Here is a 27,774-nt window from a genome sequence, read left to right as displayed (position 1 = left end):
CAATCCCTTCTTACTGAATACTTCCACTAACGGCTTGTGGTCCGTGCGGAGAGTGAACTAGTTTCCCCAGAGGAAGTCTCTGAACTTCCCCACTGCCCAAAACACTGCCAAGGCCTCCTTTTCGATCACAGAGTAGTTGTTCTCGGACTTCTGGAGTGACCTTGATGCAAAGGCTATTGTTTCTTCTCCTTCTTCTCCAACTTGGGTGAGGACAGCTCCCAATCCTTTGGCGCTTGCATCGGTGGTGACCACTGTTGCCCGGTTGGGTATATAAGACTTCAAACTGGGGGCCTCAGCAAGTGCCTTCTTTACGTCCTCGAACTCCCTCTGGCACTCCTGACTCCATCGGAACTCATTCTCCTTCTTCAACAGTAGTCTGATGGCGTAAGTCCTTCCCGCCAGGTTTCTTATGAACTTCCCGTAGAACTCCAACATCCCCATGAATGACTTGATCTCGTCCTTGCCCTTGGGGGGTGTCAGGTTCACGATGGTGTTTTGCAGTTCGGCTTTGGGACATATACCTTCTTTCGTCACCTTGTGTCCCAGGAAATCTAACTCAGCACAGCCAAACACACACTTGTCCTTTTTTACAGTAAGGCCTTGTGACTGAAACCTCTCCAGCACGCACCTCAGTCTTCCGTCGTGCTCCTCGTGGTTCTTGGCGAATACAAGTACGTCATCCTGGTAGCACATGACACCTGGGATGCCCTTCAAGATGTTGCCCATGATTCTCTGAAACACGGCGGCCGCCGAGACTAGCCCAAAAGGCATTCTTTTAAACTTGTATGCGCCCATAGGTGTCACAAAAGCTGTGAGTTCCTGAGATTCCTCGTGTAATTTTATTTGGAAGTAGGCTGAGGTGAGGTCGAGGGTGGAAAATACCTTGGCACCATCTAGCATACTCATCATTTGGGTGATGTTGGGTAAAGGGTATCGGTCGACCACGACCTCCTTGTTCAATGCCCTTAGGTCGATGCAGAGCCGGACCGACCCATCCTTCTTCTTTGCTGCCACGATGGGGGCCAACCATTCCGTTGCCTCCACCGGTTCAATGACTCCGGCCTTGCACAGTTTCTCCAGTTCGGACTTCACCTCCTCCTGGATGGCAATGGGGAGCTTCCTAACTTTAGCCACGACTGGCTTGGCGTTCTCCTTCAATCTTATTTTGTGACAGTAGTTTTTTAGGCATCCCAGTTCTTCTTTAAACACCTCTTTGAACTCTGTTACGACGTCAGCTTTATGTTCAAGAATCTCCTGTATCAAGATCTGGGGATTACTGTTAGGATTCAAATAGACCCCCAGCTCTTTCTGTGCCTGCCAACCCAAGATGTTGTCTCCTACCGTGGACACATACACTTTGGTGACCGTTGCTCTATTGCTGTATTCAATTTTCCCCAGGAAGTACCCTTTCATGGAGATGGGGCGACCAGCATACCCCCCTGGCCTTAAATCCATTCTTTTCAAAGTTATCGTTCCCTTTGACACTCGTGAGAACTCTTTTGCGTTGATAATGGTAATTCTAGAACAGGAGTCAAATAGTGCTTCCAAGTCAACCTCTCCTACTTTTATGGTGTCCTTGGGGCTGCTGACCTGTCCTCCCTCAACCTGCACTACTATTTCCGCACACACGGAGTTGCTGGGACTTGGGACTCGTGACTCTTGTACTTGCACCACAATCTCGTCACACACCACATTCGTCCTGTCTCTACTCTGCCTACCAACTACCTGCCCACTCTTGCAGTATTGCTTGAAATGCCCTTTCTTCCCACACTTGTTGCACGTGAATCTGAGAGCGGGCACTCTCTGTCGTTGGCTAAGTGCCCCTGCTTGCCACACCTATAGCAGGTGCCCTTGAATGATCCCCCCAACCTGCCCTCTTTCTGTTCTTTGTCCGCTAATTTTTTGCCTTTGACTACAGACACTGCCTCACACTCGGCCACCACTTCACTGACATTGGCCTTTTCATCACTTTTCTTCTCCCCTGCGTCTTGCTTTATTTCCTTGACGCACTGAAGCATATGCTCCACCTGCTTAGCTATGATGAGCACCTCCCTCAGCGGCGGGTCGTCCTTGAGCCATAACTCTTCTCGCACTCGCTCCATCCTACAAGCCAAAACAAACTGGTCCCTAATTCTTTCCTCACTTGCACCACCAAACTTGCAAGTGGCGGCTAACTTCCTCAAGTCGGACACAAAATCTTCTATCGATTCTCCCTCTTTTTGTGTCCTTTTTCCAAAGTGGTATCTCTCCATGATCGTGCTAGTCTTGGGGAGGTTGTGTAAATCTAACTTCTTTAGGCTCACTTCGAACTCGTTCAGACCCCTTGCCTCCTGCGCCTCTAAATCTGGGAGATGATCAAGAACTTCCTCCCCTTCCGCACCTAGATAATAGGCCAATAATGCAACTTTTCTTTCTAAACCAAGGTTTGGTCCACAAACAGTGGCGTAATTTAAAAACACTTTTTTCCATTTTTTCCACTGGATATTTGGATCACCTGGGGTGGTTAAGAAAAAAGGCGGGGGAGTCACACTTTGCATAGTTGGATGCTATATGTTCCTGTACTTGCACCCAGAGGAAATGCACAAACCCACTGGACCACAGTTACACTGGAAGGGAAAAGGTCTGTTAGCAACTACCAGAAGGAGCATACATTCTCAAACTACAGGTTCCCACCCCAACTCCAAACAGGGACAGTAAGAGAGAGAGAGAGATGCACAGTCCACCCTCCAATGAGAAAAGGATTCAGTACATAACACTTTAAATGTGGAACATTGCTGACTCTGATGATCCTAGGCCCTCCTCTTTAAGAATGACACTGCTACGATACACCACAACACGCTCTATTATTACTACTGCCAGTTCAGTCTGAGCCACGCCTGTGGCGGAGGAGGCAAATGAGTTGAAAAGACTGCCCTTCAGTACATCAGACATTGGTAGAGCACTGGCGAGTACGAATCCCACATACAGGCAACGCTTGTACTCCACAGAGATAGTGCGTGTGTGTTTGTACTCCTTTCATCCAAGCCAATGGCAATGTCATAAGTAGAATGCCCACTGTTGAGTTAGGAAAACTGCTGCCTGCGCACTCACGCTTCACGCCATAAATGCCACACAGCTGAGTTCTTCACGTCGGGCATGAATCACAGGCACAGGCTGTGAGGAAGACGTGCTGCTCAAATTCCAGTGCCAGGCGTGTATTTCTCTCAAACTGCCCTTTGCGCACCTCCCTGGAAATAGGCAGAGATACAGTCACGCACTACACGGAGCAAAAGTCACTGGGGAGGGTGCGCTTCTTTGATGTTAACACTCCGCGCTGCCCTGCTGCTCGTGATTAGTCACACAGGACTACACGGTGAAAACTACAAAGTCAGTACTCGTGACAGCCGTCACCATATGCCTGAGGTGAGTGAAAAGAGCGTGCACGGAACGTGGCAAGGCGAATTGTCCAGTGAAAATCTTCCTCAGCTTGCCAGGCTGTGGCACTGGAAACCGCCTCAAACCACTACAGACCCACAAATGACAGTACTTGCGTGGGACATTAAAGTAAAAAAAAAAAACTTCTACTATGCGCGCAGAGGTTGCCGGCAGAAGTCACCTTACTTTCAGTCTGAAGCAGTCGGATGACAGGATCTCCCCGACTCGCGGTCACCCTCATGTAGTTCTTATCACTGCTGCTCCTTCACTCACTGTACCACAGAACCGTGACTGTTCTTCACAACGGCGCTTCCGGATACAATCAGCAGACGTCCGCCTCAGTTTCTTCACGTCGGCTGTTCACTTCTTTGTGTTCCCGGCGTGTTGAGGTCGCAGAAAGGTTTTTCCCTCGTCGCCAGTGTGGTACTTCAAAAAGATGACCAAAAGACATGAGGACGATTAACCAGAGTCTTTATTTCCAAGACAGGAATACTGCGACCTCAGCCGCAGCCTAACGCTTGGGGAGCTTCTTCCGCAATGTCCCCGGCGCTCGCCTTGGAATGCTGGTCGCGGTGACATTCTAAGTGATGTCACCGCGAGCAGATCCATCACACGCGGAGGCGCCGGGGGGGTTTTGAAAAGGGAAGATACCACAGTTCTGCTATGGACGCCAATCCTGTTTTACTGTCAAAATATCTATTTAGTTCCCCTTCCTGTACACGTATCATTTTTAAAGAATGCCTATGATTTTACTGAAGATCATTGTACCTTACGTTTGCACCTTAGGTATTGAATATCTACTCTGGGGATGCAAGAACTCCTGAAGAAGCGTTCGCTGTTAGTACCTATTGAGTTCAATATAATTTAAACAATGTTTTAATGTATTAGAATGATGAGTAATTAATGCATGATTTCATGTATTTATTGTTAAATATATTTTTATGGATTCAAATGAAATTCAAATAAAGTTTATTTGACTTGGCAGCCAGGTCCGATGGGTTAGATGTTTTGGCCATTCAGTCCGGCTGGACATTTTGGTCTGAGTCACTCCACAGACGCACCACTATGGGAGATACTGTTTTGGAATATTTTCTAAAGCTGAGGAACGTATTGTTAGAAGTATGCATCTGAAGAGCAAGTTACTTTCCTTTGGTAACTCTCTTTCTGGTGGATTCTCCTAACTGAAGATTCCTCATGGCCCTCCCTCCTCCCAGTTCTGTGGTATGGACTCTTCTCCAGCTAAAAAGTTCCTTGTTCCAGAATTGCACACTGGTAGGAAAAATCGTTTTTAGAGCACAGCATCCGAGGATGCAGATAGGGTCAAGAAAGAAACGAATGTGAGCGTGCTTGGGTGGCGCTTATGTGCAGCCCTGGCTGTCACTTCTGGTGTGAAGCCGAGTCATGCAAAGCCACACAACACCACCTACCGGCATGCAGGGCTATGCTGACAAATCTTCCGGATTAAGTCTATTGCCTGAGGATATTCTGAAGGTAAGAAATCTGTGGTTAGTGTATCCTCCAGAAAGATCGTTATCAAAGGTAAGTCACTTGCCCATTTGATGCTTGCCCCTGGTTCCATATTCAGAGCAAATTGCGCCTGAACATTTTCTTGAAGAATTTTCATGGGGAAAACTGTTTCCAAAATCAAATATGGTGAAGTAATACTGAGTGGTAAGTCCGATTTTGCACATGAGTCCTCATTTTCAAGTGGCACAAAGATCTCCTAGGGTAATGGTGCTAATTACAGTACTGGCACTGCCACATTCTGTTTTTGGTCCTGTTAAAACCTATAGGTTTATATAAATGTGTATATTAATGAGGTACAAAACCATTTGTACTGCATGTATATACAGATGCTACTTTGCTGTTTAAAACAGTTGTTTGCTTGTAAAGTACTATTTATTATCTACTCATGCAATGATTTTTTTAATCACATCCGTTTCTTTTTAGCCTTTAAATCGTCAAGACAGCCTTCCTCCAGAAGTATTCCGTCCAGAAATTACTCCGAGGTAAACCTTTTAACCTGCAGCGGGGTGATAACCAAGAAAGACGTTATAACAAATTGAATTCCCTTGATAAATCGTTTTGTTTTAATGGGCGTCACGTATTGCGGTGCAGGTCACGCACAGATCTGCACTCCATTTTACACTCGTTGCCCTCGGAGGTAACCCTCTTCAAATTCCTGCAATGTTAACGAGCTGCTTCTGCTCTTAGATTAATTGAGAAGTCTTCTGAGAAATTGTACTTATGTCGTTATCTATTCTTTGGTTTTTAACGTTTTTTTCTTGCAGAGAATAGTTTTAAAGTGAAAAGTGACTGAACGCTAAGTTTATTGTTGGGATGCCACACGCTTTTTTCTGTTAATTTGTTTTTTCTCGTATAGTCATCTTAATTACTTTATGCATTAGTTTTACGGTGTGAATAGGAACTTTTCAATGATTATTTGTTATTGTGTCATTGGCCGAACAAGAAAAGGCCCTTTATGTGCGAGTCCCTTGCAACCCAATATATTTAAGTCCCTGAGAAATGCAGGCAAACACAGTGCAGGTGAGCTATGCTTGCTTCCTACTCAATATACATTCTTCCTTTGGTCAGACGTGTCCAACATTGTTCTGCAGGGACATTTACAATGTTCAAAACATCCACATAGGATAGATCACAGTTGGTGCAGTTAGTGCTTATTCTGAACATCTACATGGATCTGCGTTTTGTGGACCAACGTTTTGATGGCCCTGGGAGAGGCTGTGTTTTAGGGTATTTTCTGATTTAATTTTCATTTCAATGAATTCAACGTGAACTGTGTATCGAACACAAACGCCGTTTTGTGCCATCGCTTCTTCTGTATTTGTTTGAACACCAATCTTTGTGGTTTCAATTTGAAGGTCTTAAATATTACTAGGTGTCTCAATGATTCTGGAAATTATTATTACTCTACCAGTGTAAGCCAGGTGGTGCCTAAATGACTGGTTGCAGGACCACCAAGCCAATTCGAATGAGCCCTGTAAGGGTGCCTTTTGATGAAATATTTTATTACTGTGTGAACTTACACTCGTGTTATTCGCTGATTTTTTTAATTTTGCACTTTTGCATTTGTTTGAAGGCTTTATGGCATAGATGCATCAAGCGAAATAGCGATCGCAATCGCTGCGAAACAGTGATTGCAAATTCCACTTCCGCAATGCATCAAGTTGAAAAGCAACAATTTGCGAATTCGCAATACAAAGAATCGCTAAACCCGTCCAAACCCCCAGTGCGATTCCTTAAAAGCAATTCCCCACATAATCTGCGAATTTGATAACGAATTCGCAGTCAAATAGCGAATTCGCAGACAAATCGCTATCCACATGCATCAGTAATCGCAAATAGCGAAAACACCATAATTCGCAAAATATGAGTCGCAATTTAAGGAGAAGCCAAACCAGGTGGTAACCATGAAGTCAAATTGGCAAAAAAAATTAGGAAATAACAAACAGGTGTTGGCTAAATCAAACACACTTAAGGAGACCCATTAGGAGCATGAGGAAAGTCACAATGGCAGGTCTATCGTGGTAAGGCGGCTGAGGCTCCAGGCTGCAGCCCAGAACAGACGCAGGATCCATGAACGCATCTTCCGGCTGCGGATTACACTACTGGGACAGACTGAAGAGGAGATCTACTCCAAATGCAGGCTTAATGGGGCAATGATTAAGAAGCTCATCAGAGACCTTGACCCCCTGATGCAGCACCCAACACGGAGGAGCAATGCCGTGCCCACCCATGTCCAGGTCCTATGCTGCCTGCACCTCCTGGCCTCCCGCAGCTTCCAGGGAATAGTCGCAGTTGCAGGGGGTATATCCCAGAGTACACTTTCACGCTGCCTACAGAGTTTCCTGAACGCCATGCTGAGCAAGATACATCACTATATCACCTTCCCAATAACCCAACAGGACTTAATGCAAACTAAACTGGACTTCTATCATACCGCCCATTTTCCCCATGTAATTGGCTGCATCAACTGCACCCACATACACATCTGTCCGCCCGCAGAGACCGAATACATGTATCAGAACCGCAAGTCATATCACTCCCTCAACATTCAGGTGGTCTGCAATGCGAAGACCATCATTACAGACTTTGTGGCACAATACCCAGGGAGAACGCATGATTCGTTTATCTTCCGGCACAGCGGCATACACACCCGCTTGGCCAGGGGTGATTTTGACGAGGGACATCTCCTAGGTAAGTACACATGCCCACATACAGTATGTTAAGACCATGTTGCTGCGCATAACAGGCACTGACCCTCTGCTCCTCCCTTCAGGTGACAGCACCTACGCCCTCCGTGAATACCTCCTCACCCCATACCTCAACCCAGCAACGCCACAGGAACGGAGGTACAATGGTGCGCATATACACACCAGAAATGTGATAGAGCGAACATTTGGCACGTTAAGGAGTAGATTCCGCATCCTCCACAAGACTGGCGGGGCCCTCAAATACCGGCCCGAGATCTGCTGCTGCATCGTGGTCGTGTGCGCCATGCTTCACAATATTGCCACCAAGCGGATGATACCTGTTGAGGTGTCTGGTAGTAAGTCGGAGGGGGACAATCTGCCACGTGCACATGTGCATCATGCACACGGGGAGAATCCTGCTGAAGGTCACAGGCGCCGCACGCACATCACACAGAACTATTTCTAGTGCATCCATACCCCTCACACAACACTGCACTCATGCAAGCCACATCAAAGATTGACATGAGGATGATTTGTTTTCAAAATAAAGCTTGTGTTTATTTCATACAGTCTCAATGTGCTTCCATCAGCAACAAATAAGGGTACGGCATTTAAACAAGGTCATGTAACCTGAGTTGGTGTGCATGGTTGCCTCACCATGGCACAGCCTGAAATGTAATGGAACTAGCGCCTCCTGCCGCGCACACCCTGTCGCCTCTCACCCTCCACGTTAGGCTGGTTCTGTTGGGATGCAGTGTTGGGCCGGGCACTGCGCCTCCTGTCTGCACAGGCACAGACAGGCTGCTGAGGCTAGATGCCTCTTCGCTGGCATCATCCCCCCCCCCCTTGCATTGCCATGGTCTGCCGCCTGTTGGTGCTCCACAGCATTGGTGACCTGCTCCAGGGCCCTCGCTACGTCAGCACAAAATTGGATCATCTGGATTTGCATGGCCAATGATCTTCTCGAGAGCTGGGATGTGGCGTTCCCGATCAGATGATTTGAACAGGTGTAGGCTGACAGCCGTGTGAGCAGCTGCCTGTGGCGTCTGCGGGTGACGTCCTGCTGCGCTACCATCAGCTGGTTGCTCACCCTCACCGCTGTGGTCAGGTCCTGCACACTCTCTGTGAGGAGACTGATGTTGCGTGCTGTTTTGTACAGCTGCAGCTGCATTGCTGCCATGTGCTGCGCCTGTTTGCGGTGCACCAGCAGAATCTGAGCCTCAATGCCCAGGCCCACGTTGTGTGCGTGTTGCTCCATGGCTGCTGTGGTGGGCACGGAGCGCTGCTGCCTTGCCCTGCTGCTGGCGTGGGCCGACACACTTGCTGTGGTTTGTGTCTGCCTCCTGGGTGGGGCTGGGGTCTGCACCGCTTCCTTATGTACCGGGACGTGCTGTTGTGCTCCGGGTGTAGCTGCAGGGGTGGCCCTGGGTCTCGGTGCAGGTGCAGGCTGCCTCTCCCCCTCCGTCTCTTCAGGTGTCGCCGCGATGTGAAGGATGTCACTGTCGGACGTGTCAGTATTCGCTGCACCTGTGATGTGGATGAGTGCATGATTACTGTTATGATCAAGGCACCTGGGATGTTGAAACATGCATGCAGGCTCGCTATTGTTTAATGTCTGCATTCCCTGGCTGGCTTTAAGGGTCTGTGCAACTTTACTAATCTGGCTGTGTTTGGCTATCAAGGCACCTTTACACACTACAGGTTCCACAATGCATTTAGGCGTTTGGGAGGAGCAGGGACTGGAATACTGTGCTCACAAATATGGATTGCATTGGGGGCATGGGCATTGTTAGGGTACGGGGTCGCAGTAGCATGCCTCTTACCTTGAGATTGTTGTGTGGTGCGGGAGGTGTCCAGTTGGGTGACGCCCACGCAGGCTTCAGGGTGTATGGTGTCCTCCACTAGGTCCACCATGGGGGTGTTTTCAGGGACTGCGGTGTGTCCCCCTCCCGTAGACAATCTCTCACCCAGTCTCTCAGCTATTCGCTCCTTGGCACGGCCTCTGAGGTCGTACCACCTCTTTTTTAAATCATCGATGGACCAGTGGGTGACTCCCACCGCGTTCACCTTTGCCTTGATGCGCACCCAGATGCGCCTCTTGGTTGCCTCGGGCATCTTCCGGGACAGCTTCCCGAACAGTTGGTCATGGTCCCTGCTCCTTCAATGAGGTACTCAAGTTCTTTCTCACTGAATTTGATTTTGCGCTTGCGTGCCTTTTCACTTGTTCTTGCAGCTTCCTGGGACATTGTGATGTTATTTCCACTCCTGTATAGGCACTGCAGGGTGTGGCTCCTGGAGCTCAGTTCTCTGCCTCCTCCTGTATCCCGCTCTGTGCTCTGAATGATGCATGGAGCAGGCTACTTCCTGGTAGTGATGTCATCATTGAGCTCCAAATGCGACTTCACGTTTTTGCCATCTCGCAATGTGCGAGATCGCTATTAACGAAATCGGTATTTGCGATTTCGCAATTTGGGTGTTGGAAAGAGCGGGTTTTGCGATTTTTTTTAAGGATTTCTGTGAATTCGCATTTGGCGATTGCGGCAGTGTGCGAATCGCAAATATTTAGCGATTTTGATGTTGCATCCCATTCTGCGAATTCTTAATAGCGATTAGTTATTTTTCGCAATTTGGAATTCGCAGAATGGATGCTTGATGCATCTATATGTATATGTTTTATTTATATTTTTATACCAAACAAAGACTGGCTTCACGGTTATACGTCTGAGTATTGAGGATAAAAATATTGACCTTCAAAAATATCGACTACCAAAATATAATGACTATTAGTATATAGGTAAGCATAGGTTTACAGTACTTAAATCTACATACACTTACTTTGAAGACATATGTATATAAAGCAAGTTTCCTCACTAATTTGGCTGAAAAGCAGTCTCACACATCCAGTGTATCTGTTCCTTGTGCCTTCACCACAACCTGAGTCAATATCCCATGAACACCTCTTACCAACATTAAAAATATCAAAATTGAGGAAGGACACGTTTGTACAATGTTTCAATGTAAACGGTGTATGGTGATTGTCCACTGCTGTTTTTCAGCAATCCATGTTATTCTTACATAATTATGTTTGCCTATATTATTTCATGTACAGCATTTGGGCATCAAAACCTCCTCTTTCCAAAATAGTGGATTAAGTTATGATCGTGAATGACTTCTGTGTCCATGTCCTTCCTTGATTTTGATGTTCCTACTTAGGAATCACAAACCATCTATTACATCCCCAGGCTTCAAGGCAGCAGGAGCTCAATCTCTGCTACGCACGCATCTTGCCTGACTCAGTGGACTGCTAGCATGGAGTTCTATAAGCCAAACCTTCTACAAAGGGCAGCACATCTAGTCTTTAGTTCCAAGACCAGAAAATGCAAGGCCCTAAATCATACCATTACCTGAGTTTTCATCAGATGCTGGAATTGTATCCCTGATGTATAGACCTCTTCTCGAACCTTCTTCCCTGCAGGAATGACTTGAAAATACCCTATTCAGGTTACATCTCAAAAACGGTCCCTATTATTCTTTTTTTTTTTTAAACAGGATTTTATTGATTTTGCGCAAACAACTTACAATCATGCACCATGTGTATCTCCAGCGCCACGGTGCTCATCAATGCAACTTCCACAATACCCCACATTAACTATGCCCTAACCAACCCTCTTCCCCCGCCCCCCCTACCACCACCCCCCCTTGTCAGTGTGCCCTCTACCGTTCTTTCCACAGTGCATCATAAATCTTCATGGAATAGCGTGTGACTCCTCCTTGGTCTTCCTAATCCTGGCTTCCCAGCTGGGTGGACATCCAGATGTTGCCCACAGCAGCGCAAGTTACCCAGTCCATCCTTCACATCTCTCGGCATAAGCATTCAAATCCTCGCCTGCTGCAGGGTACGCAGGCCTAGCATGCCACATCCCCAGCCAAAGTCCCCATACTCTCCGCCCCTGTCCTCCCCTCCTGACTCGCCGGCGCTTCCCCCTCATCATCCCCAGCGGCTTCTGACAGTGATTGTAGGTCCACCACTAGCGCACTCCACGCCCTGGCCGCATCTAGCGCTTTATCATTAGCGGTGCGCCTGGCTAATTGTAATCTAAGAGTCCCTTCACTAGCCGCCCATTGCTGGAAACACCCCCGCCATCTCAGGAAGCTGGGCCCCCCCCTAGATTTCCAATGCAGCGTGAGCTCCCTCTTGGCCAGGATTAACCCCAAGTCGAAAAATTTACTGGTAATCTTCGTAGCTGGGGTGTGCGGAAACCAGAGTAAGAGGCAAGCCCCCATGTCCGTGTCAACTTGAGGTCCTGTAACCTCATTCAAGCAGAACATAACATCAGCTCAGTAGGTGCCAAGCCCCGCGCATGACCAGAACATATGCCCAAAGTCAGCACCCTCCGTGTTACAGCGGGGACACACCGAATGCGCCCCTCCAAAGACCCGTTGGATTTTGGCCGGCGTCCAATACGCCCTATGTGGTGTGAAGTATTGGACCAGTTGAAACCGAACATTGCGCGTGCCTTTCCATGCCCTACGCACGAGCTGGGGCCAGGTCGTCTCCGGTATCTGCCGGCCGAGGTCTCCCTCCCAGCACTCCCGCAACCTATCTAGTGGGGGTGGTCCATCCAGCGCCAGTCTCCTGTACAGACAGTTGACAGCCTTGAAGCTGCCAGCGGCCATCATAACGTACTGGCAGCCCAACGATGTGGGGGGTTCCGCCAGGCCCATCTTCCAGCGTTTCCGAATCCCAGACACTAGAGCCGCATGGAGCAAAAAGTCACCCCTCTGCAGATCGAAGGCCTCTTGCAGGTCGTGAAACGACATCAAAGCACCATCCCTATATAAGTCCCCTATCATGTGGACCCCGCGGTCCTCCCAAGTGGCCAGTGCCGACCAATCCCCGCCACGCGGGAGGGCAGTACACATGCCCAAGGGGATCTCCGGTGCATAAGGAGTATGAAATCCCGCCCGCTTCTGGCTGCGAAGTCAGCATTGGCGAAGGGTGCGCTCCTCCAAAGTCAGCTGATCCAGCCGAAGCCCCTGCTGGAGCACTGTGAAGGACAGGACATGTCGCTGTATAATCCTGCCCAGTGGGCCGTCTGGGCCCCGAAACTACCGCGCCATAGCCTGCGTGAGCCACTGTATCTGCGCCGCCAGATAATACCATTCAAAATCCGGCACCGCTAGGCCTCCTTCCTCCCGTGACCTAAGCAGATTGTTCAAAGCTGCACGTCTCCTGCCAGAGCCCCAGATAAACCCTATCACCATCGACCACAGCATCCGGAAGAAAGAGAGCGGAATCCACACCGGTAGTGTGCGAAAAAAATAAAGCAAGCGCGGGAGGACCACCATCTTCAGTAGTGCCCGGCCACGGACAACAGAAGAGTGCGCCAAAACCCCATACTTCCTCTAATGCCTCTCAGCGCTCTGCCCACATTCCCCTCATACAGGAGCGAGTGAGTGTGATAAATGTAGACCCTGAGGTACGGTAGACACTCCGATTCCCAGCGTAAACCCTCGAGCTCCGCAGGCTGGGCACAGCGGGGGGTCAAGGGGAATAAACAGGTCTTGGACCAGGTAACACGTAGCCCCGACAATTCACCAAACTCTCGGAGCAAGGCCCGTGCCCCCTGCACCGAGGTCTCCACATCAGCCAAGTACATCAGGAGGTCGTCGGCATATAAGGAAATATAGTGCGGAACGCCGTGCAGTAGCACCCCTTCATAAAACTGTCCCTGCCGAGCCCGCGCTGCCAGTGGCTCAATCGCCAAAGCGAAGAGGAGCGGGGATAAAGAGCAACCCTGTCGGGTGCCTCTTTCCACCGAGCATGCCGCGGATATTGAGCGGCCCGTGCGGACCCTAGCAGTAGCTGAATCATACAACAGCTGCGTCCAGCGAACGAAGCCGTCCCCCAACCTGAACCGACGAAGCACGCAGAACAGATATGGCCACTCCACACTATCAAACGCCTTTTCAATATCCACCGATAGCACAGCTGCGCCCGAGGGACCCTCCCCCTCAACTCCCATGACCCGTATTAGGCGCCTTATACACGTCGAGGTGTTCCGCGTGGGGATGAAGCCCGACTGGTCTGGGTGTACCAGAGAGCACATATGGACAGACAACCGCGTGGCCAAGATCCTGCTCAACACCTTATAGTCCACAGTGAGCATAGAGAGCGGGCGGTATGCCGTCCGTGCCGTAGGAAGCCCGCCCTTCTTCAGTAACGGCACTATAATCGCCTCCCTCGTCGACACCGGCAACCTGCCCCGATCCCACGCTTCTCCATACACCTGATGTAGTTGAGGTGCTAGGAGGTCAATGTAGGAGGCGTAGAACTCCACCGGCAGTCCGTCACCCCCTGGTGTTTTCTTTCTGGCCATGTGTTGAACCGCTGCCCTAATCTCCCCCAGGGTGATAGCAGCACCCAGCGCAGTTCCCTGCTCTGAGTCTAGCTGCGGCAACCGAGCCGCATCCAATAAGGCATCCAATCCAGCCGGGAGTGCCGACAGTCGGCTCCTATAGAGCTCCGAGTAGTAAGCCAGAAACTGATTGTTAATCTCCTGTTGTGAGTGAACCAACTCCCCGGCAGGCGTGGTCAGCGACAGTATCGGTGTACCCCTTGATTGGGGGTTGGCCAACCACGCCAAGAGCGAACCAACCCGGTCCCTCTCGGCGTGGGCCCGGACCATGTACTCCCGGTAATCATGGCAGCGAAGCCTCTCCACTTGGGTGGCTACCCGCTCCTGGGCCGCCAGCACTTCCTCCCTATTGCCCCCCTCCACGTGGCTAGCCCTCTCCACCCGCCACAAGGAGGCTTCCTCTCACTCTACATCAGCCAGCAGTGTCCCACGTACCCCCGCCGAGGACGGGAGGCACGCGCCTCGTACCACCACCTTAAAGGCGTCCCACTCGATCGCCCTGGTAGTCGCGGAGCCCGTGTTCTCCAGAAAGTAACGCTCGATGCACTCCTGCACCTCTGCGTGAAACATCGGGTCTTCCAGCGCCAGTGGGTTTAGCCGCCACGTGCGGATCGGCTGCCGCTGTCTGGACCAGAGGACCGTAAGTAAGCAAGGGTTGTGATCTGAGATAGTCCTCGCCAGGTATTCGCTGCTGCGCGTGAGTTCCTGGGCCCCAGGCGTACAAAGAACAGTGTCAAGGCGCACGTGGAGATCGTGAGGCGCGGAATAAAACGAGTAGTCCCTGTCAACGGGGTGATGCGTCCGCCAGGCGTCCAAGAGTCCCCACTTCTCTTGCCAATCCCTCCGAACCTTGGCCACCCTGCACACCACCGATTGAGCCAACGGGGGATGAGAACGATCAATCTCCACATCTACCACCAAATTAAAGTCCCCCCCCATAAACACCGTGCCCACCAGCATAGATGCCAACCTCCTCGATAGTGCCGAGAAGAACGCGTCCTGATCAAAGTTTGGGACATAAACACTGCAAAGCGTAACGTCTCTGCCGTCCAGATGCCCTAGTACCGCCACGAACCTCCCATCTGAATCCACCCTCGTCGTCATGGGCTGGAAGGGGACACCTGCTCGCACCCAAATCAACGCCCCTCTAGCATGAGCGGAATAGGTAGTATAAAAGAGTTGCCCCCTCCATCGCCGCTGCAGCGCTTGCCCCTCTGCCAGAGTTAAGTGCGTTTCCTGTAGAAAAGCTACCTGAACCCCCCTGCGCACCAGGTAAGCATGCACCTTATATCTCTTCCTCATGGAGTTGAGCCCCCGCACATTCCAGGTAACACATTTCAGTTCTAAACTAGCCGCCATCTATAGGCCTATAGCGGAGTCCAGTCCCTGACAACCCCAGCGGCACACTGACAAACCCCCGCAACATGTAACAACCCCAACCAACCCCCAACCCACCCAACCCCAGAACAGGCGCCAAAAAGCTGTTACCCATCCAAACCTTACCCCCGTCTACGAGGGAAACTCTGAGAACTACCAGAGACTCACAAGTGATGTGAGAGAGAGGGGGTGACTCCACACCAACCAGGCCGGACAGCAAGAGACCCACCACACCGTGAGAGGCCGATCCCGACTAATATATGGCCTCCCTCCCCCCCCCAGCAGCACCCCCGCCCAATTGAAGTCACAGTTCACCAGGGCCCCCATGCGCTCCGGCAATACCCCGGCAAAGCAGGGGAAAGCGTCAGTCCCAGCGCCCCAAATAGCAGGCCCCCAGAATCCCCGGTAATGTCATCCCCACAGGCTGAGCATACCCCCTTACTGTCCTTCGTTCAGCCTCCTGGATATCATTCGTCCATCAGCCGTCTGTGGGGTGACCTGAGGCAGCTCCCCAGGGTCCTTCTCCGAGCCCCCATCCGAACCTCCTAGTTCCGCCTCATCGGAGCCCAATCGGGAGCCCGAGTCCATCAATGGGGCCTCCGTCGCCCCTCCAGAGATGATCGACACCGCCTGCAGGGCGGCCTGCCTCTCCAGTTCCGTCTGCGACACCGATGGGGACCGCCTGTTCTGCCCTCGCCTCCGGTTGCGCCTGCTCCTACGCGGCTGCGGTCGGTCCACCGTAGCCTCCGCCCAAGTACCCGTGCCATCCTTGCCCGCTCGGTACCGTTCCAACCACTGCCAAGCGTCGTCTGGTGTGTCGCAGAACGTCGCCACTCCATCCACCAGCACCTTCAGGCGCGCCGGGAACAGTAGAGAGTACTGCACCCCTTCGTCGCGGAGGGCCCTCTTGACAGCGATGAAGGAGAAGCGGCAGCGCTGGACCTCCTGGGAGTAGTCGGGGAAAAGAGACACCGATGCGTTGTCCACCTTGTATGGGCCAGCCGACCTAGCTTGCCGCAGGATAATGTCCCGGTCTCTGAAATGTAGCAGCCGGGCTATCACTGGCCGGGGAGGACGGCCCGGGGCTGGAGGCCGGGCCAGGACCCTGTGAGCTCTCTCCAATGTGTAGAAGTGCGTCAGGCCCTCTGCATCAGCCGCTCTCCTTTCCAGTTGCTGCACCCTGCGTGCTAGGTCCTCCAATGTGGCGTCCGCCGCTTTCCGGGCCGGTTCTAGCGTCTCCAGTGCCAGCTCCGTAGTTTTGACTCGGTCAGCGAGCTTGTCGTGGTCCTCCTTCAAGAGACCGAGGCCCGTGGAGACCTGCGCAATGTCCTGGCACAGCGCTTCTCTCGTGTCCCCTATGGCTTTGAGGATCTGGTCCATCTGTTGCTGTTGCAGCCCTGTTGTTTGGCCGTCCGCCGCATGTTGCCCGTGGGCCTCAGGGGAGTCCTCAGCCTGATCCGTTGGCGCCGTGCCCGCTGCCTTCCGTGGCTTCCCCATGGTGCACCACCGGGTCTCGCAGGTACGCCAGACGCCAGGAGACTGTCACGTGGTGGGCCCCGAGCCGCGAGGGGAACCGCCGGCCCACGGGTCCGGCCGAGCAAGGAACCAGGACTGCGACTGCAAGCTATCTCAAGGCGGTGCTGCAGGCCCTCAGGTACACGTTGCTCCAAAAGGGGGCCCCACTCGCTAGGCCCCACGTCCGCCGGCCAGATCCACCAGTGACGTTAAGCCGCCCGGCCCCCCGATGAGCGCCGGGAAAACCAGTCGGCAGACCCCACACCCAGGGGAGCTCCAAGGCGACCCCAGGCCTCACACCCGTGCACACTGGGGGCCGCGGCAGGATGTCCGCGTCAGGGGGCTAACCCCGTTGTTGCAGGACGTCCAGAGGTCCTCTTAGGTTCCGGGTCCCGTGACGCAGACACCAAAGCGCCACCACCCGCGTCCGCACCGGGCCAGGGGCAGGGCCCCCTACAGCTCGATCTTGGGCAATCCTCGAGCCCGCTGGCCTCTAGTCCTCCAGCACAACGACGGTGTCCCCAGCAGGCCGAGCGCCGCTCACCACTGCTGTCACCAAGGCGGCTCTGCTCCCAGGTCGGGATCCGCGGCACCGGTGCGCCAGACAGCCGGCCACAAAGTAGAGGCACACCACACAGCGGCAGCCCTGCCGGGTCCGCCGTAGCCGATGTCCCCCTCTGGGAGCACTCCACACCGCTGCAGGGCGCGATGACGCCACAACCCTTCCTCGCCGGGGCCCTCCGCTCGCGGCCACCGTCCAGTTGCCACCACAATTACGCGGGCACTAGCGCTGGGTGCCCGCGTCCGCCCCCGCCAGAGGGCCGTCTCCCGGGCCGCACCGCCCTCCACACACCCAGGCGGCACCTCAGTAATCGAGGCCGGGGATCCGAGGCCAGCAGTGGGCCCTCGGCAAGATGGCCGACCGCCGCTGACTGGGCTCCTTTGTAGCCGCCGATTTCAAGGCTGCTGCGGGTCCCTCCTTATGCCCAGCCGCCGCCGAGGCGCCCCGTGTCTTCCAGGAACCACGCCGGGTCGGTGGTGCCGCCGGGGAAGGTCTCGGACAGGATAAGTACCGAGATCGGCCCGGAGCTCGGGGCTCAGGCGACCATGCTCGGCGGAGTCCAAGCCACGCCCCCAACAGTCCCTATTATTCTTACTGCTTCTGTTGTAATGTACCTTTTGTAATAACAGAAAATCACCCTATCTAGGTTCACGCTCTAAAAATACAAAAGATAAATGCAGCCTCTCCTGTGTCCTTATATCTGTGTCTGTAGATCATCACAGTGCAGTGAGGCTGAATTACAAACTCAAAAAGAATGTGTGAAAGAAGGCCTTCTTGTCATGTTGTACCATGTACAAACAAAGTCCATCTGTGTGGATTTACAGCACTTGTTCAGCACTCTGGCATTGAATCTTGAGTGTAGTAGTTTCATCAATGATATTATCCCCCTCTTGTGCCAGATGGACTTAGGATCCCCTAAAGATGCCCCCACTTATTCAGCAGCCAGTTATTCAACCATTATGTACTCAAGGCTAATCATAGAGAATACTTGGTGTATATTCATACAAGTTTCACCACCTAGTGTGAAACCTGTTTTTTCAGCTTGACTTAAGTATGATATGTGCCGCAGAAGACTTCTAAATTACTCTGGCTTTTCTATCTAAACTGACCTTAGGGACAAGTAGGAGTCACACTGCCTAGCTTATTTATTGTTTTTAGTAGCAGTTTGATGGTGGCCTTTTAGGCATTGGACAAAACCTTACTTGCACACCTCAAGTAATTTAGTATCTCTTGGTGTGTTCACTAAGAAATGTCTATGTTCTTTAGCCCGGCCACTTATTCTAGAACCCGCCATTACTTTAGTGGCATTTTTAATCTTTAAATCGCTGATAAATTATTGGCCACATTAGCTGCTTGAAATGCTCCCTCTGTGACTAACGTATGTAATGCATAAAATACGTTTATTGGATCCTCATTTTCTTTTTTATAGCCCATCATAATTGTTTAAAAATCTAATTGATATTGGTGTGGTGTACCTCTCATCAACCTTGTGTATTTGATTGCCCCTGTGTTCTTAATTTATAACCCATTACGTAAAAACAAGCTGCAGCAATCAGTCAAATATGTAAATCATGGCTTACAGTCTCAGAAGTCCCAACATTATTTTGTATTCTTGCATCATTATTGGAGAACATCATTAAAATAAAGGGATGCAGAGGCAACGCAACACATTTTTATGCTTCATATTTGCTTGTTTTTTCTACCAAAATAGAAAACCCATTTCTGATTAACTTAACCGAGTCCAATTATAGTGATCGTGAATTTCCATACGAGCTTGCTGTGTGTAGACCATTAATGAAAAGCCAAATCACAATACATATACATACAGATTGTCTAAAAAAACTCACATAATTTCTCTTTCTGGAAAAAATATCACTGTGTCAAATGAACATGATGTGAACATTGTATTTTTATGAGTCAATATTAAGAGACAGGTAGCCAGACTTAACTATGAGCAGCGCTCCGCCCCGCGCTGCAGTTAAATCACAACTCCTGTTTTCTTTGGGATAACAGATATCCATGGCACTCCAGTGCTGAGTTTTCTGTCACATTAATGTTTATTGCTCATATGCGGAAGAAAACAACATGTTTCAGTGCTCATCGCAAATAAAACCGGAGTTGTGAGATAATTTTATATATATTTATATATATATATATATATATATATATATTTCTTTGTGATAAAAGAAATACATGTAACCAATATATATATATATATGTGTGTGTGTGTATATATATGTGTACATATATATATATATATATATATATATATATATATATATATATATATATATATATATATATGTGCAAAAAAGAAGCAGAACTCTGAGTATTTCTCGTGTTTAGGTGGACAGCAGCTCCAGTATAGAGCACCCTCAATACCAGCGACACTCTATATTGGCTCACCTCTCAAATGTCTGCTTTTCTATCAAAGTCTTTAAAGCATAGGATTAGCACAGTGTCATCCATGCAGAGATAGAAAGAGAAAAGTTTTTTGCCATTTCTACAGCAAAGTCTTTAAGCATAGGACTAACCCAGTGCTGTCCATGCTGAGCTGTATAATGACAAAAGCCATTTACCACTCCAGGCACTCCACTGTGGACCCAGGCCCCGGGAACCGTCACCTCCCCAGGGCTAAATACTACAATGGAGGGGTCTGACAGATAGGGAGATGCCTTTCAGTAGCCGCCTATCTGTCAGAGCAGTGACAGCTCCCGCAGAAGGCGGGGAGCCAACAGGGACCTTGAGCCAGTGTGGCGGGGTTGCAAAACCTGAGCGTATGCGAGGTTGGGTTAAATATGTTTTTATTTTTTCAAAGCCATGCTTGTGTCTACTTGTTAGTCTCTGGTTCGCAAATGCGGCGGGATCAGTCTTGGTGGTGGTTTCGGGTACCCTTAAGGCTCAGCTGCCGGGACTCCTAACCTCTGGTCTCCGTGGTTCGGATGTCTCGTCAGGTGGAGGAGTATGTAGCGTGAAACAAGAGAGCGGAAAAAACATGTCAGGATCCTTGTCCTACTTATAGCCCATATGTAAGAGACCGGGGAGTGAGGGAGAACACCAGACTTATGCACTTAGTGACACACAACTCCAAACAAAAATAGGGGTAGTGAAGTGGTGCTCGTGCCGGTGAACGATTGGGTTTTAAGGTTGGTGGGGGTCGGAGGATTCTCGCTAGATGGGTTTACGCTCTCTCCTTCCCACCCACCCCAAGAACTTGTCCCATACCTGTTCTAGCCACGCTCCTCCTGGAGCGTGGCACGGCGGCTTGTGGTATCGTTGGCCTCTTCGCTCTGTCGGGGCTGCAGCAGGACCTGCTCCTCGTTCTTCTCCGATGTTTCTTTCCGTTCCTCTGGTCACTCTAAACTCTCTCACTCTCGGCTCCTTCTCTCCTCCGGTGTCGGTGCACACTGATTCTCCGGGAGTCTCCGACCTTAACGCCTGGAGCGTGCTGACGTTGTCATGGGAAGGAGTCTCGTCAGGTACGAATCCCCAGATAAAGGAGCCGCTCATCTGTTTGTCGTCTGTGTAGTGCAATAAAGTTTTGTTCTCGGGCATCCATTCTTCCTGCTGAAAGGGGACAAGAGGTGTAGAAAGAGGTACAGCAGACCACCAATCGCCCTTTTCCTCTAGATTCATGCCCGGTGACCCCAACCCGTCACAGCCAGCAGGGACCTTAAGACTCCCCCTGCGGTCCCATTGCACACTGGGTGACATGGCCGGGCACCGGGGAATGGTGTCCCCCGGGCAGAAATCGGTCCGGGGAAGAGGGCCTCATAGCCCCCTCCCCATAATAAAACAAAGAAGCACTTACTTTTGTTAAGTACAAATCATCCAAGTGTATATTCCCTGCATTTCCACCGTGAAAAGTTGTCTGTTTTCTGTGATGGAGATGTTTGCATCCTTGCTTTAGGTTCTTTTTTGTCATCTGCTGCTGAGACCAGAGATCATGTTCTAAACTTTTAAAAACTAGAAGTATGTAAACTTGCCTAAAAACACCGCCCAGTTGGCCCTGACACTTATACATTAGTGGGATGCAGCGTCTTCCTGCCCTTTTCTCAGGATGATGTACTGCTTACTAAAAAGCCCCAAAGCATGTTTCCCCACGATTTTGGAGAAGGGTTCTTGATGCCTAGGAATAAGATCGCATCTCCGTCAAACAAAGAAGCACTTGCTGGTGTAAAGTACAAATCATCCTAGTGTTTTCTCTGCAGTTCCGCTATATAAAGTTATCTGTTGAAGATGCTCGAGCAACAATCGGAGTAGGGTCTTGTTGATGCCGGCGTAGAGAGTGTTTCCGTAGTCCAGTCTGCTACTGATGAGTGAGTGGGTGACTGTCTTCCTTCACTCTGGAGGGGATCAATTTGAAGGTCTTGCGGAGGATGCAGAGGGTGTTAAATCAGCTGGAGGTGACTGTGTTGACCTGTCTGTTCATGGCGAGTGATGAGTTGAGTACGATGCCGAGGTTTTTGGTGTAGTCTGAGGGGTTGGGTGGGCTTCCGAGGGCGGTGGGCCACCAGGTGCTGTCCCATGATGAAGGGTTGGTTCCAAGGACGAGGACTTCTGTCTTCTCGACATGGACTTTTAGGCAGCTGTTGGTCATCCAGACAGCGACGTCTTGCATTCATCTCTGGAAGTTGAGCTTTGTGGTGGTGGGGTCTCTGGTGAGGGAGAGGATGAGCTGGGTGTCGTCGGCGTAGGATACGATGTTAAGGCCGTGTTGTCGAGGGGGGCCATGTAGATGTTAAAGAGGGTCGGGCTCAGTGATGACCCCTGCGGGACTCTGCAGGTGATTTCCGTGGGGGCGAAGAGGAAGGGTGGTAGTCTGATCCTTTGGCACATCCACTCACTCATCCATAAAGCTACTCGTACAAGCAGTCATCTACCCATACAGCCACCCACAGTCACACACACCCAAACAGCTGCTCACATACCCATTTATTCACCTATACAGCCATTCACACACCCATACAGCCTCTCAACACAGCCATTCACTCACCCATACAAGCACTCACACACTCACTCACACAACCACTTACATACCCATTTACACATCCATACAAGCTCTCACACATCTGCTCACTCACCCATACATCCATTCACAGAGACAGTTACTTTACAATACAGCCACTCATACCCTAACTCACTTAACCAAACAGCCACTCACTCACCCACACAGCCACTGACACACCCACTCTCTCACCAACATAGTCACCCACACAGCTACTCGGGCCTTGAAAAATCTACTTGCTCAGAAGTGTGATGCAAACGGAGTTCAATAGGAGCAAACCAAACCAGATCACTTTACTTACTGATGTGCAAGTGACACATATTTACAGAAACTCTATTGGACACTATATAGTTTTTATCATTAAAGCTGCATGTCAGTGGGGAGGATTGTGGCCATTTCAAAGTAAAATCTGCTGATTACAAATGACAGTGTGCTACCACTTTATGCTTTAGTTATGCATTTATTAAAAGTGATAGTTTTGAAACATGATTTCAGAAACATTCCTGCCCCCGCCCTGATGAAAATGCTGTTAATGAACTAAGAGGCAAGTCAGGGGTCATGTGTATCCCAGATGTGGCCAGACTTGTATTATCTCTGGAAGGAAAAGTTTAGTCTATTAAATCAAACAAGAGAGTTTTGTGTACAGCAGATATGCTGAACTCGCATTATGCTTTCATGTGATAATGAAAAAAATGGCGGCTGAATAAAATAAATTATTTGCCCACAATCACAACATTTGAAACCAGTTTGTGGGTCAATGTGTGTTTATGTGTGGGTGATTGTATGGGTGTGGGAGTGGCTGTGTGACTGGCTGCATTGGTGAGTGAGTAGGTATGTGAGTGGCTATATGGGTGAGTGAGTGGCTGTATGGGGGTGTGAGTGGCTCTATAGATGAGTGAGTGGGTATGTGTCTGTATTGGTGCGTGAGTATATGAGTGGCTGTATGGGTCGCTGTATGGGTCTGTGAGTGGATATGAGTGATTATATGGGTGACTGAGTGGCTGTGTGTAAGTGGTTGTATGGGTGACTGAGTGGCTGTTTGATTAATTGGTTGATTGTGTGAGTGGCTGTATTAGAAAGTGAGTGTATGTGAGTGGCTGTTTGGCTGACTAAGTACACGTGTGAGTGCTTGTATGGGTGTGTGAGTGGGTGTGTGGTTGGCTGTATGAGTGGGTGAGTGACTGTAATAGTGAGTGGGTATCTGAATCCCTGTATGAGTGGGTGACTGGGTGTGCAAGTGGCTGGATGGATGAGTGAGTGGCTGTTTGAGTTGGTGTTTGGTTGAATGAGTTGGTGTGTGTGCGGCTGTATTGGAGATTGAGTATCTGTGTGAATGGCTGTATGGATGAGTATGTGCGAATATGTGAGTGCTTATATGGATGTGTGAATGGGTATGTAACTGGTTGTGTGGGTGTGCTAGTGGTTGTATGGCCGAGTGAGTAGCTGTGTTGCTGCTGTATGGGAGAGGAAGTGGGTGTGAGAGTGGCTGTATTGGTGAATAAGTCGGTGAGTGTGTGGCTGTATGGGTGAGTGACTGGTTGTATAAGTAGCTGTATGGGTGAGTTAGTGGTTGTATGAGTGGCTGTATGGGTGAGTGGGTGTGTGAGTGGCTCTATGGATGAGCTAGTGGTTGTGCGAGTACTTGTATGGGTCTGAATAGGTATGTGAGCTGTGTATGTGTGTGAGTGGGTGGATGGGAGGTTGTATAGGGGTGTGAGTGGGTGCGTGAGTTCTAGGGATGATGTCATCAGTGATGTCATTTGAAATGTCATCAGAAATGTCACTGGCCATGACATGAGTTATGTATTATGTGAGATCCTAAGCAGTTCATTGCGGGGCGCGAGTTATAGTTAGCTCAGGTAACTATAACTGCTGAATTTTACTGATTTTGTACAAGTGAAATTTGAGCCTAACTATAACGACTCCGTAACCTTTGGTACACACACACTAACCTGCATAATACTTCAATTTTCACTGTAAAGGCATGCGTGGTAAAGGTATATGTGTGATAAAAAATGCATGTGGGGAAGGCATATGCATGGTAATGGATGCGGGGTAAAGGTATTGGAAGGTAAGGACTCCAGCTTAAAGACTGGATCCTGTCCCACAAACCACTTAAATCCTTGGTGTGTACCTCTTTCATATGAAAGAGAGATCATGTTTGCAAACATGGTGAATAAAAATTGAACCTCTAGTGCAAAATTAAACACATCAAAAAATCTGGTAGATATTTGTTGCAAGAAGATATTAGAATTAGTTTGATACAAGCCAAACAAAATATCGCTTAATAGCTCACAATGTGTAGAAACATGGAGAAAGATTCTATCTTTTCTACAATTACCAAAGAAGAGCAAATGATAAACATGTTGCCATAAATATCTCCTAGCTGCCTGTCGCTACTCCGCTAGAAATACAGAGCAGAAGAAAGAAAACAAGTTTCCATTTGTTCTTTTAAACAGCTGCTTTAATTATGTGCCGTGACTTAATCAGTCTTTCCTTTTGGCTGCTGGCTCTAGCTGGCAGCAGGCATTGTGATGTCAAAACTCAACTGTAATAAGTTATTACAGTTGAGTCCCTATGGCATTTCTTCATCTGAGTGTGTCACAAGTGGCCTATTATAAAACAATTAGAGGCAGTTTTTTTATACTGGTATTACAGAATCTCATGTGTTATAACTGTAATTAAATTACGGGTTGATAAGCTTTGGTTGGACTACCTATAAAATACTTAACTCTGTTTGATTGATTCACTTTTAGAACCTCATATTTCATGCCAATAGTTATGACTTTAAATTGTGTGAGGGTAAGTTCCATATTAGTACCTATATAGTTCCTTTTTAGCGTAAGGAAACCTTAAAATGTGATTAGCTTTGTTTTTATATGCAAGGTACAAGTGTTCTGCTACTAGATTTCATCAATATCCTTCGGACAAGTTTTACTTCTGCTACCTTGCACAGACAAAACATTATTTAGCTATTATTATAAATCCTTATAAAGGAGAACAGCTGATGTTGGCCAAGAAACCATTAAAATACCCCAGCCCTGCACCCTTACTATGAACTAAACTGTTATAGGAAAGTTGTTTTATGTGTAAACGTCATTCCACCCTACCTTTGCACTCAAATAATGATTGGCTATTGAGGCCCTGTGCACCACACTGCCTCAAATATCAATGTCAGATGTTGGTGAGGCCAAAGAGAAGGATTCATTTCTGCTATCTTCATCAAGCCATACATAGGCTGGAATGACCAATTGAACCCAGTTGGTATGTAATTCCCTCTCGCAGAAGGGCCTGTATTAAGCCATGGAAACTCTGTCTCTTGGCCACAACTGAATTAATATCCCCTGGTAACTGATAGATTTGATAAAATGGCCAATAACTGCAATTTCAGGCATGCCCTATGGGTGCAGAAAACCTTTGGCTCACTAGAATAGGGTAAGTGGTTATCTTACAGGACCTTATGACAATTTTATCCAGTGCTATTAGGACCATTATATCCAGTGTATTACATTTTTAATCAGTTGACAAAGCATGAGGCTAGAGACCATTAAATCACATATCAAGAACAAAAAGCAGCAGAAAGTATCAAGCTGGATTAGAACTGTAGAAATTATTGATGAGTCTGCACATAGGGCTTTGTGGGCAATTTTGAACGTCATGTTCCTGAGGAAGCATAGACTGTAGGAAGTCTTGCGAGCAACCAAAGTAACACATACTAAATTCCATATGAAAAAAAGATGCACAGACTATTGTTTTTTTGGACTCAAGGAGAAAAAAGAAGATTCAATAATTGATTATAAATTCTTGAGAGGTGACGGGCATATTCAAGCAAAGATGTAGTTTTCTAAATTGTATTGTGTTGAAAAGTGTCTTCTAGATGGATTGGCGGTGGAGGTCATAATTATAAATGCCCAGACCGGGCAAGGTGGAGTAACTGTATAATGGAATGAATGAGAGATTTGTGAAGCCTTCAGCTACTCAGCGGAGTGTCCCGGCACTGAAGATGTCCAGAGGTCAACTGCTACAGCGCACTAGACTAAGGCAAAGATGGGTTTTAATGCCTTCCTGAAAAGGTGGTCCTGGGAGGTGGCCTTCAAAGTGTCAGGAAGCAAATTCTATCCCTTGCTTGCAAACACCGTAAAGGAGTGAACTTTCATCTAACTTTCTGGAACTATGGCACCTTAACTTGGAGCGCCGACGTAGAGCAGAGGCAATGCTAATGTTGGATCCTATTAATCACGTACTGCGGGCCCCGTTGTAGAAGGTGCAGTGTATAAAGACCAGCGCCTTAAGAGGAATCCGCTTCCTAATGGGGAGCCAGTGCAATTCATACAAATGCCATCTGTGAATGTCCAAATTGAAGCGCTGCAGGATTGTGTGCTGCCCGATCAAAGATGGGACTACTTTTTGCTGTTCATAGTATAGAGGCTGAAAGGCAGTATCTATATGCATATAAGATGTCTGAACATTTAATGGCAATTTAGTGACCATGGTGAAGCAAGTAATTACTGAAACGTTATAAAACATGCTTGCCTTATAAGCTGAATGTCATAATTGAATACATCAGTTATAAATATCATTTATGAATGGTTTACTATATAAGGAAAACATGTTTGTGTTTTCAGGATATTGTTGACGATGACTCTGATGTGGAAGAAGTTTCCTTTTCTCACCCCCCTAAGGTGGATCGAAGGTAGGCTGTGATTTTTGCACTGTGGTATTCGTCAACTAAAAGATTTGCATGATGTGGTTGAAATGGTAATTGAGCCATTGACGAGCCGTTAGCTTAGTATGTCTTTAAATATGTGCTACACCAAACATTCTCTTTCCCTATCTTAAAGAGATCGTGAGCTATTGTGTTTACATTATTTAGAAGATCTGCGCCCCTTGCGACCTCACTAAATTGAGGTGACCTCCCTCTATCAAGTAAGACAACTGCATTGCTTTTGTTTTCTGATTGAATTATTTTGGTTTGCTGTTAATGTTTTCTGTTAGCACATCACACTCAAAATAAAGTCTTTCACGCTACAAACATTGCTGATCATCCAATGGTCACATTCATTTTCTATTCAATCAGCTTACCTCTGAGGACCGTTGATTTTTCAGCCTGAAATCACACATGTCCTGTTTTTTAAGCGGTGACTGCAGTATAGCCTGAAACCTTAAATATCCTTTTTTGAAATGGCGACTGCTGTAGTAGTAGCCGGACCAGTCGCGCCAAGACACATTTGGGTATTCATGCGCTTAATACAATTATTAACATAA

General features: G+C 48.8%; 1 protein-coding gene across 1 annotated transcript in view; it reads left to right on the top strand.

Moving 5' to 3' along the window:
• Nucleotides 1–27,774, top strand: part of MRE11 (MRE11 double strand break repair nuclease) — a 365,919-nt gene that overhangs the window by 287,555 nt on the left and 50,590 nt on the right. Inside the window, exons 17-18 of the mRNA XM_078656972.1 lie at nucleotides 5,365–5,423; nucleotides 27,135–27,202. Of these exons, the coding sequence (XP_078513098.1) occupies nucleotides 5,365–5,423; nucleotides 27,135–27,202 (127 nt within the window). The remainder of the gene's footprint in view (nucleotides 1–5,364; nucleotides 5,424–27,134; nucleotides 27,203–27,774) is intronic.

This window comes from Lissotriton helveticus, chromosome 8, assembly GCF_964261635.1.
Source record: "Lissotriton helveticus chromosome 8, aLisHel1.1, whole genome shotgun sequence".
Classification (NCBI taxonomy): domain Eukaryota; kingdom Metazoa; phylum Chordata; class Amphibia; order Caudata; family Salamandridae; genus Lissotriton; species Lissotriton helveticus.
Note: the sequence above shows the minus strand (reverse complement) of the source record. Positions and strands in the feature narration are given on the sequence as shown.